At 38.6% G+C, this 16,024-nt stretch overlaps 1 protein-coding gene across 3 annotated transcripts in view; it reads left to right on the plus strand.

Annotated features, from left to right (window-relative positions):
• The window catches only part of WDPCP (WD repeat containing planar cell polarity effector), a 375,521-nt gene that overhangs the window by 345,981 nt on the left and 13,516 nt on the right, over positions 1–16,024 (plus strand). For all 3 annotated transcript variants that reach the window (XM_072635424.1, XM_072635425.1, XM_072635427.1), the window contains exons 16-17: positions 2,548–2,710; positions 15,907–16,007. In XM_072635424.1, coding sequence (XP_072491525.1) covers positions 2,548–2,710; positions 15,907–16,007 — 264 coding nt within the window. The remainder of the gene's footprint in view (positions 1–2,547; positions 2,711–15,906; positions 16,008–16,024) is intronic.

Consider the following 16,024-nt stretch of genomic DNA (forward strand, 5'->3'; position numbering starts at 1 on the left):
CACTCACTTAACCCCAGAACTGTATAAAGAGTCACCTAAAAACATTCTGGCATCAGAAAAGGGGGACTTCCAACAAAGCTGTGGTCTCCAAAGGCAGGCAACTGAGGAAGTTAGAAAGCTCTGGATGAACTCTTGAAATTGAGGGAGTGGCAACAATCAGAGCAGCATAGCAAGACTTGGACCAGGACAACTCAGACCCATAGGCTCCAAGGTCAGCAGGCCCTATGCTGTGATCCATCGCTCTGGTCCTCAAAGATCCAGGGTGCCTAACCTCAGGAGTAGAGTTCTATTTTTTTTTTTCTATTCATATTTTCACCATCCCAGTTCAGTGCTAGAAGTCCTGAGGCTGCAATGGGATGTATAACCAAGCCCAAGGATCCTTAGGTTACATCAGTAGGTCAGGTGATAGTGTCACATGTCTGAACTGCACAGAGACAAGGTAAGAACTAGAGGATCTTGGGATACAGTGGTAGGGAAATGGTAGCCCTAGTATAATTCCCATCTCATCTACATGAGTTGTGAACCAGCCCAGATGGGTTCTGGGCAGCTTGGAGCCTGGGAGGAGAAGTAGGGAAAAGTTGTGCCATAGAGCCTAACATCCATTTGGTGTGAAATCAAAACTATTAGAAATATTTATCCCAAAAAACATTTTCCATGGATTTTGAATGTATTGTTATAACTTCTGATCTCCAGCTTCTCATTTTCTTAGCCACCTGACTAGTTGTAACAAAATACATTGGGCTAGTCGTCCTTTTGGTTCTTGTACATTTGTCACTGAGTTAGTTAGTTTGGACTTTTTGCTCCCTTTATTAATACACCAAAATTAAGTCTTTGTGAGAATCTAAATGAGAGGAGACATGGAGTAGATAGAAGACCAAAACTGTAATCAAATCCTGCTTCTGACACCTACTATTTCTATAACTTTGGGCAAATAAGTTACTAAACCTTTCAATGCCACAGGCAGCTAAAACTCTAAATTACAGGTGAGTCATGATTCGTGTTGGAGGGACAAGTGTTCTCACTAGAAGTTCCCTACACTGAGGAAATCATACCATTGTAGGTGTAGAGACTGAAAGGACCTTTAGGTCATCTGGTCTAACCACCTCATTTTGTGGGTAAAGGTTGCCCGATTCCTTTGGGTCAAAACAACTGCAGCAATATGGCTTCTGCAAATATTTCCTGTTTGTCTTTCTTAGCTCGGTTACCTTGAAAGAAGGAATGTTTGCTTTTTGTCCTTGGCAATCCCATGATTCAAAATTGGTGGGAAAGACCTAATGATAATTTATATTCTTTACCAGTTTGTTTTAAAAGAAGCATTGTGCAAACCTTAAAGTACTCACTATAAGTTATTATTATTCATAGTACGGGGAAAAAAAATATGGGGATTGGAGGGAGGTAAATTTCAACATGATATGATCGTGCAAATTCCCTCTTGATATATTTACAAACATAGGTTGTGGAAATAAAGAAGTGAATCAGTTTCTTCCCCCCAAAATTGTAGAATTACTATGTTCATAGTTTTGGACTTTAATAACAATGTCTTCACAGTTCCAAATTTCTATGCTCAGACAACAAAACTTCTCTTAATGGTGATCATGCTTTTTCATTTATGCTTCTGTACATTTTTGTAAGCATAATCATTACAAAAATAAAAACTGCCTATTGAATTGGTTTTTTTAAAGCCCTGAAGCTCTTTAGAAAGAATTTGAAAAATATTTTATACTCATTGTACATATTGAATATTTCTTTCTCAGAATTTATTGCAGAATCAGGACCTTTCTAATGTTCATGATTTATATGTGTCAGGTAATTCAATATGCTACTCTCCAAGATAAGAAGGCTAGGGCAGAGTTACTGAGGGAAAGGAAAGAAGAAAATTCAAACATCTAGTTCTTGTCTGTGTTAGGAAAAAAAACAAATCTTAAATAATCGACACACTGCACCTCTGATTTATTTTTTAAATATCTTGCTCCTCTAGTTTAATCATCTTGATTCCAAATGAGACAAATGTTTCGTAATTTTTAACAATTTTCTTCCCAAGTTAGCCATATTATAACTTTAGGTATATTACCAAAGACAGAAAATTTAGAGTCTCATAAATTTCTAAAACTTGATGTTTCTGGAACTTCTGAAATACTAACTAACTGAAATTAAGACAGCAAATATTTTATCCAAATATCCTATAATTTTTTAAAGTCTATATGGTTACATGGAAGCTTCTCTAGCCATTGATTAATTTAGTCAATTGCAGTATTTGCATAGGATAAAATTCTTGGGTAGATGGCCCACTGGAAACATTGCTTCAACAAAGAAACAAATTCTGGAAATTTTTTTCACAATTTTAGACGTTAAGAATTTTTTTGTTAATCCCTGAAATATTCAATTAAACTATGCTAACCTAAGTCTAAGAATAACAAAAGTCAAAACAAAAGAGGACTGGTGATTCAAGATTTCTAATGGAACTGGAATTCTAACTGGAAATTGACAACAGTTGAAATGTAATAGCTCTGATGGATTATGTTTTCCCATCTTAAATCATTTTAACAGAACTCCTGGGGCCGTTGGATGGAGGGGACACGCTAAATGAAGCTTTTGTTGGCCTGTCTCTCACACCTGAAAGTGAAGAATCACTTCCAGATAGTCTTCCTCCCTCTGGTTCAAGCTACAGACATATCTCACAACAAACAGCCTTGACTCACTCTTCGAACAGGTGAGAAATAGGAGGTGATTGGAATGGTTATATTACTGAAAGCTTTTAAAGCAAAGATTCCTAACTATTTCTTTTGTGTGTGTCATGGGCCTCTTTGGAAACCTCGTGAATCGTATGTACCTTTTTCTCAGAATAATGGTATTAAGCAATTGAAAGAAATGCTAAATTTCAGTTAGAGATAAATGAAAATAAAGAGATCATTTTTTCCCACCCAAGTTGATGGTTGCTTTGGGGATTTGTGAACTCCAGCTTAAGAACTGTCATTCAGACAACAAGTTTTTATCAAGTGTCCCAGGTATTATAAGTATTATAAGAAGAAAGATAAAAATAGTTACTACTATTAAGGAACTCACATTCTACTGGAGAAGACAACCTATTAACAATCAAGTCCATAAAGAATGACCTAGAGAAGGAAATGGTGAACCCCTCCAGTATCTTTGCCATGAAAACTCCAAATAGGGTCATGAAGAGTTAGACACTACTGAAACGACTGACCAGCAACAGCATATGGAATGTATACAGGCTAGATGAAAGAAAGGTCATATCAGAGAGGATGACACTGAAGCCTTCTGAAGAAAAACTTCCTGCAGAAGAGGAAACTTAAGCTTAATTTAACCAGGGGAACTAAAAGACAAAAGTGAGGGGTCAGAACACTGGACTCATGGGGGATGGCCAGTGCAAAGGCACAGTGATGGGAGAAGTGATATGTTAGAAGAGCTGCTAGTAGACCCATGTAGCTAGACCATAGAGTGCAATGAGCAGGATAAAGGTTGAGTAGACTAGAAAGGTAACAAATGGCCAAGTTTGGAAGATTTCTACATTCCAAACAAACTCATTTATACTTGATAATCAGGAATGACTAGTGCTCATTGAGTAGAGAGGTGACACCATCAAACCTATACTTGGGAAAAATCAGCAGCTGGGAGTAGGGAGAGACTTGAGGTAAGAAGATCAGTTAGAAGGCTATTGCACGAGTCCAGGAGAGATGTGGTGAGGGTTTGATCTAGGGTTGTGGCTATGTGAGTAGAGAGAAGATGACATATGGGAGATGTGTTGCGAAAGTGGCAAGTTTTGGCAACTCATTTGATATGGAGGGTGAATAAGAATAAGAAGTTGAGGATGACCCCAAGGGTGCAACCCAAGCATTCTGTTTTGGCTATTTAAAAATTACTAATAGCGAAGCATAAGTTTACCAAGAGTATACATATCATCATGTCTGTGTGTGATAATTTTCCTCTAAGACCAAGAAGAGGTAGTGGTTAGCATAGGGTCAAGATGGGGACAGGAAAGATGAGAAAAAAAGTGTTCAGGTATAATGATAACACAAGACAAATTGAAGTTGATTATTGTGACATATTTTGTTCTGGTCCTTTTTAATTCTAAGTCCTAAGATCATTAGTTTTCCTAATTATTCATTTACACTGTATATTTTGAATTATGTTAATATGATCATGTTTGATCATGTTATAATGTGACTTGGTAATTACTGTCTTGGAAGCCCAAGGATTAAGCAGCAACTTTCTCACAATAGCCAATAGTTAGATCTGAAGTTTAAGATAATATCTACAGGATGTAATAGCTTGGACTATCGTGAAAAAAAAATATGATAAAAAAATGTATAACTTCCAACTGGGCAGAGGCATGAGAAGATAATGCTAATTTGATAATATCATGAAAGTACTTGGGAAAAATACGTGTGTATAGATACCTATATTTATGTATTTCTACATACACATGTACACATTCTCATTTTTTCCATTTCTCCTGTGTTCTAATCAACAAAAAATTCATTTATAAAATATCACATAAAGAGTGAGAGGCAATGTGGCAAAGGGCAGAGAAGGCTATTCTTGGAGTCAAGACCTGGATTCAAGTCCCACCTCAGATGAATATCACTGTATGACCCTGAATGGTCGCCTAACCTCTCAGTCCCCAAGCAGCTCTCTGAGGCTGTAAGTTTTAGAGCAGGTGCTGACTTGCTTTGTTAGAGGGAATTTCTTCACAGTGAGTTCACTATACCAGTAAAATCTGTCAGGTCCACCCCACCCCCACCCTTCCCTTCAAAAAAAAAATCAAAAAACAAGAAAAAACATAAAGCCTTTGAGAACTATACAGAGGAAGAAAATTCAGTTGATTGTCACAAAGTTAACAGAAATAAATAAGTAAATAAACAAGGTAAATGCTTAGATAATACTTTTTTTCCATCTGGAGGACTGACTGACCACAAAATACCAAAAACAAAATCCAGACTAAGATAGAAAAAAGAGAGGGAGAGAGAAAGAGGAGAGAAGAAGGAAAGAAAGAAGGAAGGAAGAGAAGTGAAGGAAAGAAAGGAAAAGGAGGGTGAGGGAGGGGAGGAAGGGAGAGAGAGAAAAAAGAGGATGGGAGAGAAAAAGACGAAAAAGAAACTTGACATGGTAGTAACCAACATAGTCATTGATATGACGGTTTAATAATAATAATTCACATTGACGTAGCGCCACAGGGTTTGCAAAGCACTTTATGTTATCTCATCTGATCCTCACAACAGCCTCAGGAAGTAGGTGCAATTATTAACACCATTTGACAAATGAGGAAACTGAGGCTGAGGGGTTAAGTCATTTGCCCAGGGTCACCCAGCTGGAAAAGTGTCTGAAACAGGATTTGAACCTGATTCGCAGCACCCCCTGGCTGTCATCTCTTTCTTTGACAGTATCAGTAGCTTTCCCATTTCTATATCTGGTTACATGTGAGCCAGGTGTTTCCTCACCACTACCATGGTAAGACAGTGCAGGTATTATCCACATCATTTTCCAGATGAGGCAGCCAAGGCATCCCTCTGCCTCACAAGGTGAAGTGACCTGCCTCAAACCCCTTCCCACTGTTCCACAAGACCTCCCTACAAAATAAAACCATACCCAGAGACCACTAAGACAGAGTAGCCATGGGAGAAGATTTTGACACGAATCATTTTTAACAGCATTTCCCTAAGTGAGCTCTGGGCTCAGCACCTTTCCAGATGCCTCTGGGCAGTGCAGGGGCCACCCCAGCAGACGTCAAGCTGCCTCAGCTCCCCCCAAACTAAAAAAAGACCAAACTCAGGCCTGGCTACAGACAGACTATGGTCAGAGGACCAGCCCAACCCTCTGCTCCTGTTTGCTACTTAATATTAAGTGGAAATGCTTCCATTTATGGAGCAGTTTAAGGTCACCAGGCTGCGTCTGTGTGAAATCTCACTTGGCCCCACAGCCACCCTGCGAGAGGGCAGCACAAGCATAAGGGAACTGGAAGGGGACCTCCACAGCCCTCCCCCCTCACCTACAACATGCCAGACTGGCTGTTTCTCAAGCCTTTGCTTGAAGACCTCTGCTGAAGAGGAACTCCCTCCTTCCTCAGGCAACACATTCCACTTTAGGAGAGCTCTGATCGTTAGACAGTTTTCCCTGACATCAAGTCTAAATGGGCCTCTCTGCATCTTCCACCCACTGGGCCTGGTTCTGCCCTCTGGGGCCAAACAGAACAAGTCTAATCCCTCTTGCATATGACAGCCTTTCAAATGTTTGAAAATATCGTTCATGTCTTCTTGTTTAATGTCTCTCCAAACTTATTTAATAGGTTCATCACCGGAAGCTTGGCTGCTGGCTGCTGGAATTTGTTTTCAGCCAATAGCAAGTCATGTAGACCATATATCACCAGATGAGTGGCCATCTAAATCACTCACGAGAAAAATCACAAATCCTTTAAGTGTCACTCGGCTTTTAGTAGCTAATAATATGAAATAAATAATGACACTAGTGTGGTCCTAGTAGCAATATAATATTTTTGAGCTATTATACAAACTGTTCTCAGTAGTTTATTAGTTGGAAGAATTTACATACTATAATTTTAAAGGGATTCTAGGAAAAGCCAAATGCTTGTAAAGCAAAAGACAAGTACAAATTTGGGAATAGGGTATCTGTTGGAAAAAAGATCAAACATTTAGAGAATTGTTATAATTTCCAAAAGTTGCTAATAAAGCTAAAGGCCTTGTTCACTGTCATTAAAATTGTTTAAAATACATGTTCCTTGATTTCTTTTAGTCCTGGGCCTATGGGATATGTTAAGTTCCATGGCCTCGCTGGATGACCCCTGGAAGTCTCTTAAGGACTTACAGCCTAAAATGCAGAGTCCTGGTTAACATTTGCAGGTTATATTGTGATTTCAAAATACATTGACCTACATTTATCACTTGCAGTCAGAAGGATGCTGGTCATTAGGCAACCTTACCTGATGACAGGGGATTGAGCTTCATGGGGAAGAATCTGAGACATGGCTCAGAGGTCAAGGATGCAAAATGTGGTCCACCTTTCACATCCATCTTAGACATACTTGGTGTCCTGGCTTCCATCAAGTCCCAACCAAAGTTGTTTTCTGCAAAAACCCTTTTCCAATCCCCCTGAATGCTAGGTTCTTTCCTTTGTTGATAATTTCTAGTTTATTTGATATATCTATATATAATTACATATACATATATATATATACACACATACATACATACACTCATACATTATATATGTATGGGTGTGTGTATATATGTGTGTGTGTATGTAAATATAATTCATACATAGTTTTCCCTTATTTATCTCCTTCCATTAGATGGTGAGCTCCTTGAGGGCAAGGACTGTCTCTTGCCTTTGTATCACCAGCATTTAACATAACAAGCACTTAATAAATTTGAGTTGACTGACTAACCAGCTTCTCATCAGAACATAGGAGACCCAGTGCAGGATCATGAAAACCCCATAGGAAAACACAGACAAAGCACACTAGCTCCTGACCGCCATGTTATCACCCACATGGCATATGGAATATCGCCAAGGTGATTGATGAGGCTTGCACTTTCTCTCACCTAAACTTTAATTCTCTTAAAGACTGATATAGTCAGCCCTGAAGGCATGCAAAGCTGGTGTAAATAGTTGCTACTTCCTTCTACTCAGCCTAGGTAGAGCCCCTCATGCATCCCTGGGCGATAGCCTTTTGTCCTAAGATCCTGAATCACAACATTATCTCATTTAATAATCCCAGCTACTCAGGGAGATGGGTCATATACATGTTATTATTCTCACCTCTTTATCAATGCCTAGCGATGAAAAGGTAAATTTTTAATAAGTGTGTGGCATAGACTGCCTGCATTGGACCTGAAGTCACAAAAGACTGAGGTGCTGATTCTTCCTCTGATACTCAGTAGCTTTGTGACCATGGACAAGTTGCTTAACTTCTTTGAGACTCAATTTTCTTATCCAAAAATGTAGGTATAGGATCTGTAGTGCCTGCCTTCTGTGTGAAATTATGTAGACAACGCACCTTAAAGGGTTGTATAAATGGCAGATTTTATTAGATATAACTCTGAAAAGTTATATTTACAAATGAGGAAGTAGAGTCAGAGTTTTAAGTGGGGTAGCTATGGTAGGATAATGAAAAAGCAGGCTGGATTTGGAATCAGAAGCTCCATCAAGCCATAAATCTTTATTAAGCACCTACTATGAGCCAGGCACTGAAAAGGTCCACATTCTGCTCCCCATTGTCTGTGTGGCTCATCTGCAAAAGAGGAAGGAGAATATTCTCACCACCTCCCTCTCAGAATTATCATAAGGATGAAGGTGAGATAAAATATATGAAGTGTTTTGTGAACTAGCAAGTGCTACGAAATCTTGAGCTGGTGTTATTAAATCGGCTGACTGAAGTCATGAATCTAAACGATGATAGAAAAAGCTCTTCACTCAGATCTTCTGATTCCCCAAATTTAGGCTCTTCTCACTTTCTATTTAGCAAGTATTTATTAAGTAAGTGCTTTGTTGTTCATTCATATCAATCACGTCCAATTCTTTGTGACCCTTTTGGGGTTTTCTTGGCACAGATACTAGAGTGGTTTGCCATTTCCTCCTCCAGCTCATTTTACAATGAGGAAACTGAGGCAAACAGAGTTAAGTGACTTGCCCAGGGTCACACAGCTAGTCAGTGTCTGAGGCCAGATTTGAACTCAGGAAGATGAATCTTCCTGACTCCAGGCCTAGCACTGTGCCACCTAGTTGCCCCTTATTAAGTGCTTACTTACAGGCGATATACTCCATTTGGTAATTGGGATACAAAGATGAAACAAAGATGTATTCCCTGTCCCAGAGGAACTTAGAATCTGATAGGGAAGGGTAAGGCATGAACTGCTTATCTCACAACACCCTGTGAAGCTGGCAATGTCTCTCTTTTGCAGATGAAGTAAGGAAGGCTCAAGAGGTGAACTGACTTGTCCAGTCACAGAGCAAATCCACATCAGTACTGGGACTGTAGAAGTAGCCTGTCTCCCAAGTCCTGCACTCTTTCCACAGACCATACAAAAGTACTGAAAGAGGCATTAATAAAAGTGATTTCTCATCCCAACTCTCTCCAACGACTAGTTGACTTTTCTCATAGACCTTAATTTTACTATTGCAAAACACATGCTTTGTTTGCCTTCAAGAGGGAAAGGAGGTTCAAAGGAAATGACAAATGTAAAGGACTTTTGAAATGTAAAGTTCCATGCATATTTGATGCTATTATGATATAGTTACAAATTAAGGTGATTTAATGGCTTTTAAGGTCCCAAGGTGGTGCATCATCATCATTATAATAAAATAATTTATATCATACTTATCATGTGCCATACACTATGTTAAGACCTTTACAAATATTGTCTTATTTTATCCTCACTACAACCTTCAAGGTAGAGGCTATTAAGAACCCCACTTTACAGTCAAGGAAACTGAGGCATGCAGAAGTGAAGTGACTTGCTGAGGATCATCACACAGCCAGGAAGTGTCTGAAGTTGGATTTGAGCTCAGGTCTTCCTGTCCCCAGGCCTCTATCTACTTTGCCATGTAGATGACCGTCAGTCACTGTGATGAGGCTAATTATGTAGTATAATTACATATTACACTTTTTAAAAAATAAACTGTTTGTCTCAGTCTCCTGATCTGTAAAATTAGATGGAGCAGGAAATGGCAAGCCGCTCCAGCCCCTCTGCCAAGAATTCCTCAATGGGGTCACGAAGAATCTGACACTATTGAACAACAAAGAATACTTTTTTTTATAGGGCCTTTAAGGAGAATCTCATTAATTTGATATTCTAACAGTCAAGAGGACTTAAACCCGGACAATCTAAGAATCTTAGGAATGAAGCAGTGGAATGATGATCTCCAGTTCATCTTGTACGCGCATTGTTTGTACATTGTTCTTGGCGTGTCGTCACCTCCAGTAGACTAGGAGCTCCTTGAGAGCAGGAACTGGTTTTTGTTGTTCGTGGGGGAGGGGAGTTTGGCCTTTCTTTGTTTCCCAGCACTTAGCTCGGTGCCTGGCATGTAATAGGTACGTAGTGAATGCTTCATTTGTCAGGTAGGTAACACTGTCGTTAGAGTGCCAGGCCTGGAGTCAGGAAGACCTCTCTAAGATCAGATCTGACCTCAGACACTTACTAGCTGTGTGACCCTGGTCAAATCATTTAACCCTGCTTGCCTCAGTTTCCTCATCTGTAAAATGAGCTGGAGGAAGAAATGTATAGCCACTCCAAGATCTTTTCCAAGAAAATCCCAAATGGAATTAGGAAGAGTCAGACATGACTGAAATGACAGAAGAGAAGAGCAAGGAGAGCTCATTGATTTGACGGTCTGTGGACCATCATACAGTAAAACTTTACTAATCTGGATTAATAGAAGCAAATAACAATATGAATGAGGGAATATATGAATTGGTTGGTTGGATGGTTGGTTGGTTGTTGTCCTTCAATCTTGAAGAGGACCAAAATGACATCACTATGATAAAGTGAAGTTTACATGTGTACAACTGCGGCTGATCAGACCAAAATGAGCTCAAAATGCTCCACCACAGACTAGGCACAGATAGTCCATGTGAACAATATATGAATTATCCTAGCATCAGAGATGTAAAGGACCTTACAGACCATCTAGAACAACCTTCTCACTTTACCGATGAGGGAAGTGAGGATGGTGAAGTGACTGGTCAGAGGTCACAGTGGCAGCAAATGACAGAGGCAGGACCTGAAGAAAGTTCTCTGACTCCCCACCCAGCTGACTTGGAGAGCATCCTATTTACCACTCTTATTTTACATGAGGAAATCCAAACCTAAATCCTTTGGTACATCAGTCCAGCCATTTGGTCAAGACCCTGGATCCAGTTCAGCCCCAATGCCAAGTTCCCTTATGTCAGGGATTCTGAACCTGGGGTCCATAAACTTGTTCTTTTTTAAAATAATTGGATAACTCTATTTCAATATTATTAGTTTCTTTTGTATCCAATGTATTTTATTTCATATATTTAAAGACATTCTGAGAAAGGGTCCGTAGGCATCATCGGACTGGCACCAAAGGGAACTATCACACAAGAAATGTTACGAATCTCTGATCTGTAGAGTTTGGGGTCTTACAGTTCAGTTCTAAATGTATTTCCTTTCTTCTTTTTCCCCTCATTCCCATGTGAATTCTTGTGAGTTCAAAGTAAGTGCCCAATATCCAATTAAAATGGTTTGGAAGGAGAGGAGGTTTGGTTCCTGAACCCCAAGGCTCCATCTTTAATCAATGATTTGTACTAGAACTTAACACTTTTCCAATGTTCTGTCCCTCTGAGGATTGTAACTACCACCCCTCCCCAACCCACCCCATCCTGCACTCCCCACTCCCACCTCTACTCCAAGGTAGGTAACATAGATAGCTAGGGAGACAATGTCTGAATTCATTAGAGAAGTGTCATTTCTAGCTAGACCTTAAACAAGATTCCTGAAAAGGAAAGAATTGCCTCCTCTTCTCATTTTCCTTTCAGGATGTCACTGGATACTTTTCTTCCCCTATTCAGTCTCCCCAAACATCTTTCCAGTGCCTCAGGAAGGGTTAATTCTCATTTCTCCTCCAAAAACCAAGTGCCCCCTGCTGGTCAATTTCAATTTGCTCCCCAGGACGTTGGCATTAGCATTCCAGCCAAGCTACAGGTTCTCCTTCACAGAATGCAGCTGCCCTCTAACCACAAATTTCAGGGATTTGGCAGGTCTCCACACCTCAGGTCTGACCAATCAGCCCAACCTAACCTACCCATGTACACCATGACACTTTCTGTTTCCCCCTGTATTTTCAGTTTCCTACAAAGACTAATTTTAAGTTTCTGAAGTCCAAATTTTGACTGCCCAGGAATAGATCTCTCATTTACAATGTTGTTTCACTAAAGAAGTGATGATTTTGTATAACCACCTCAGACTTGTCAGTCTGTAAGGATGTTGAAATTATGTTATAGGTACAAAAAATGTGCAAATTCTAAACTGAAGCAAAGACTATATTTTAAATTATGCAACAGATTAAAAAAAAACCTTTAAGTTAATTTAAACCTGAAGCAAATGTTGACTTATAACTATATTTAAACTTACTTTGTTGATTTAAAAGGAAAGGTAAATTTAAAAATACCGTTTTCTGATTTCATTTTCTGTTGTAAATAAAACAAACAGATCAGAGAAAAACTTATACAAAGAAGCAGTAGTAGAAGGGAAAAAGCATGGGGTAAGAAAGGGAGAGTATAAAAATGTGAGGAATTATACTATGCTCAAATGAGTCTATATTCTAACTGATTTGCATGTACACTCAAATGTCCAAATGGATCAATACACTCATTAATTTGGATGTGCTCTTCAGTGATACCAGTTTAAACCCATGCATATCTTCCTATCTGTCTTATGTGATTCACATCTATCTCCCCATAAGTTAGCCACAAGGAATCCACCCAGCATGCTGGCAGCCTCCATCACGTCCACTTGACATTATGAGGATAGCAGTAGAACACTCTGGCTGTCTGTCTGTCTGTCTGTCTTTGACATGGGACAAGCTTATCTTTTTTTTTCCTATCATGCATGCTCTCCTACTACTATACAAAAATAACTTGACATTCTTTCTTTCAGCTCTAGAATGAGGAAGCTGAACCAAATGATCCCTGAGATTAGAATTCTATGAATGTTTCTGTGTAGTACTCGTAATCATGAAATTTCAGGATGGAAAATCTTAGAAAATATCAAATCCAAATCTCTCTGTGGACAAGGAAAAAGACTCAGAGATTTTCCCAGCATCCCTGACCAAGTGTGTGGTAAAGATGAGGCCAGAGCTCATATCTGCTAACTCCCAGGCTTTTGATCATTCCTGGCCATCACACCACCATCTTTGTAACTGTGTACCCTAGAATAAGTGTCCTATAGGTTTATATCTTAATGCTTAGTAAATCTAGATTCAGAGTCAAATGACATATTATCCTGTTTGTTTACATTGGTTTAAAATAATTTTGATTCCTATCTAAATATTTACCTTCCAACTGGGAAAGATGCTTCTAAAATTTCATCATTGGTAGCAAAAAAGAAACACTAATTAGACTCCCCATGCACTCATAAACCTCATAGGTGGAAATTTTCAGCCCTTGCAAAACAGGGAAATTTATCAACAAAATGCCTGGCAATTGGTCTATTAAAAATATTTTATAACCTGTAGTTCATTAATGTTGACTCAAAATAAACTGTCACAGCTGACAAAAAAAGCTGACAATTATCCCATTCCAAGTTGGCCCAGCCTAGGCTGACCTTGTTTATACATCTCTGTCTTTTAATTTGCGGTAACTTGGCATAAGAAGAGACTATGTGGCTTATGTGCAGAAGGCCCTTTTCGGCATCTTAAACTGAAATCAATGCAGTAGTACACTGAGTACTTCCAGTTTACTGAGCTCTTAGGTAGATTTGTATGTATTAGAGAGAACTGGTTAAGTTCCTTTTATCCCCACTGGGCTTTTTATGTTTGTTGACTATAAAACTATAAGCTAAGCAGTAACATCTTTCTATAAACCTTGCTATATGTCTAAAATCCTCCCAGCATTGGCTGATTTTAAAGACACATTCAAAGAGGATGGACAATGTAAGCTCTTTTAGAACATGAAAATAGAAGGGTTTTGGCAATTTGGCTGCCAAAAAGGCAGTTTAGCGTCCTCTGCTGAATCCGTAGCCACATGTGAGAAAGCTGATCAAGATACTACTGGCCTGATAATGGGGCTAAAAAGCAGAAGGCATCTCTCTCTTCAGCCTAATCTGGGCTCCAATGAAGTTTCTTGGTTTCTTTTTCTGAGCCAATAAAGCTTAAAGCAAAGGAGTACTTGCATTTATTGTGACTTTAATATGGCTCAAGGAAAGCGGATGAGGAAAAACGTTGCTTTATGGATTCTCAGCTGCCTGAATAACTTTCACTCTGCTGGGAAGAGAAAGAGAAGTATCCAGGAAAATCCAGATCCCCTCTAGTTTTTTTACATTCTCAGAGATAGAGTTTTTGTCTGGAATTTTATGTTACATTTGCAAGGCTTACTTATCACAAGATCAAAAAAATAAGGCAAAATCATTATCCATTGATTTCAAATCACTATATCACAACCTATAAATGTACTTCTTTCTATGTGCAAAGATCTTTTTTCCTCTAAAGTTCGGTACATTAGAAGTTTAACCTAAATATTCAATAAATGTTGCTCAGAATACAAAGATATCGTGAAAGCTCAGCCATTTAAATGACATAATATTTAAATCACTGTTTTGATTTAATTATGCAAAATTCAGAAGGACTCTAAAAGCTCTATGTTAGAACAGTTTAAATCAGCATTGTTTCTTATACCCATCCCAACTTTCCCATTCCCAGTACTATCCATAGTCTCAGTCTCTACTATGTAAGTACTTGGGTGGACTTTTGCAGTATCCTCCAGACTTTATGGTTCCTTGCAATTCATCCTTCTGCCAGGTTCGTCTTTCCAAAGCCCAGATCTAATCATCAAAAATCTCTAGTTGGCCTGCAAGTTCAGACCCCCTAACTGAAAGATGCTTACTTTTGGTAGTCTGGTGAAATCTATGGACCTCTTCTCAAAATGATGTTTTTCAAATACAAAAAAATAAAATAAATGTAATTATAAAGGAAACCAATTATGTTGATATTTTGTTATCAAAATATTTAAAAATCAAGTTCACAGACCCCAAATTAATCCTTAGCTTGACATTCAAGGCATTTTTTGCGGCAAAATCTGGCTCCAGCTTGCCTTTCAAGCCTTATTTGTGCTGAGTACCATCGTGTATTGTACCTGACTATGATCTCACGGCTATATCACAAGCCAATACGCCAGAAAACGTCTGTGCCCTTGTACGTGTATTCCCTCTGCTTAGGATGCTCTCCCATCTCATTTCAGCCTCCTTCAAGACTCAGATGCCACCCTTTCCATATAGTCTTCCCTGATTGCCCTTGGCCAGAATGCCTTTCTCCTTAGGACTCTTGTAGCAGTTTCTTTGTACCTTTCTTACATAAAGTTTTCTGTCTTATTTTAGAATTATCTGTGTCCATGACTTATCTCCCTTATTACATTCAGACTGTATGCCTTATCAGGGCAAGGGCTGTGGGATTTTTTTTCATCTTTATATTTTCCATCAGTTCCTAACATAGCGTTTTCCATATACTGGATACTTACGAAATGTTTATTAAAGGAAGGAAGGACATAATCTCTTGCCGTAGGACAGAAAAATTAGGAAAGTCATAGGGAAGTAATAGTAAACTTCTAACCTGAAAAGAGTACTATGCAAACTAACAAAAATTAAATATGAATATTTCTATATTTACTGTTTCATGTACTTGATGATAGTTGTGCGTAGCCTTTGATTAAAAAGTGAGAAGAGATTTCAAATGAACTAAATAAAAAGAATGCTTAAAATGCAACCTCCTGAACTATGAACTGTGAGTATTTTAGTGAAAGACTAAGGATAAAAATATACACTTGTACTGTCAATTTTTACTGGAAAATGCTGGGATCCACATTGTTTTCTTGACCCTTCACTATCTGACTGAAGACTGTCCCCGAGAACCAGTTCCATACAAAATATTCCATTTGTGTAAATTAAATCTACTTGGTATTCAGAATGCTCAGTTAAATAAAAAGTCTTAATAAGGTGAAGGACAAGGATTTCATATTATATTTTGCCTGAAAAAAACATTGATTATTAATACTTGTAATAGGAAGATCTTCCATGAAAAAAGAAGATATTATGTAAAAAGTACTACAATGGTTTGAAAAGTATTATAGTCTTGTTCAGTACTTGAGAAGGGTTAATAAATGTTTTCTCACCACCACTCTCTGTTTTCTCCTGCCACAAGACCTAAAAACAACAAACCAGCACCTGATAGAGAGAGTAAATTTGAGAAGGACAACCACGTTGCTTCCTTGATGGCAAACACTTTAGCCTGGAATTCAGAAGGTAAGGATAATCATTGT

The sequence above is a fragment of the Notamacropus eugenii genome, chromosome 1 (genome assembly GCF_028372415.1).
Source record: "Notamacropus eugenii isolate mMacEug1 chromosome 1, mMacEug1.pri_v2, whole genome shotgun sequence".
Taxonomy (NCBI): Eukaryota; Metazoa; Chordata; class Mammalia; order Diprotodontia; family Macropodidae; genus Notamacropus; species Notamacropus eugenii.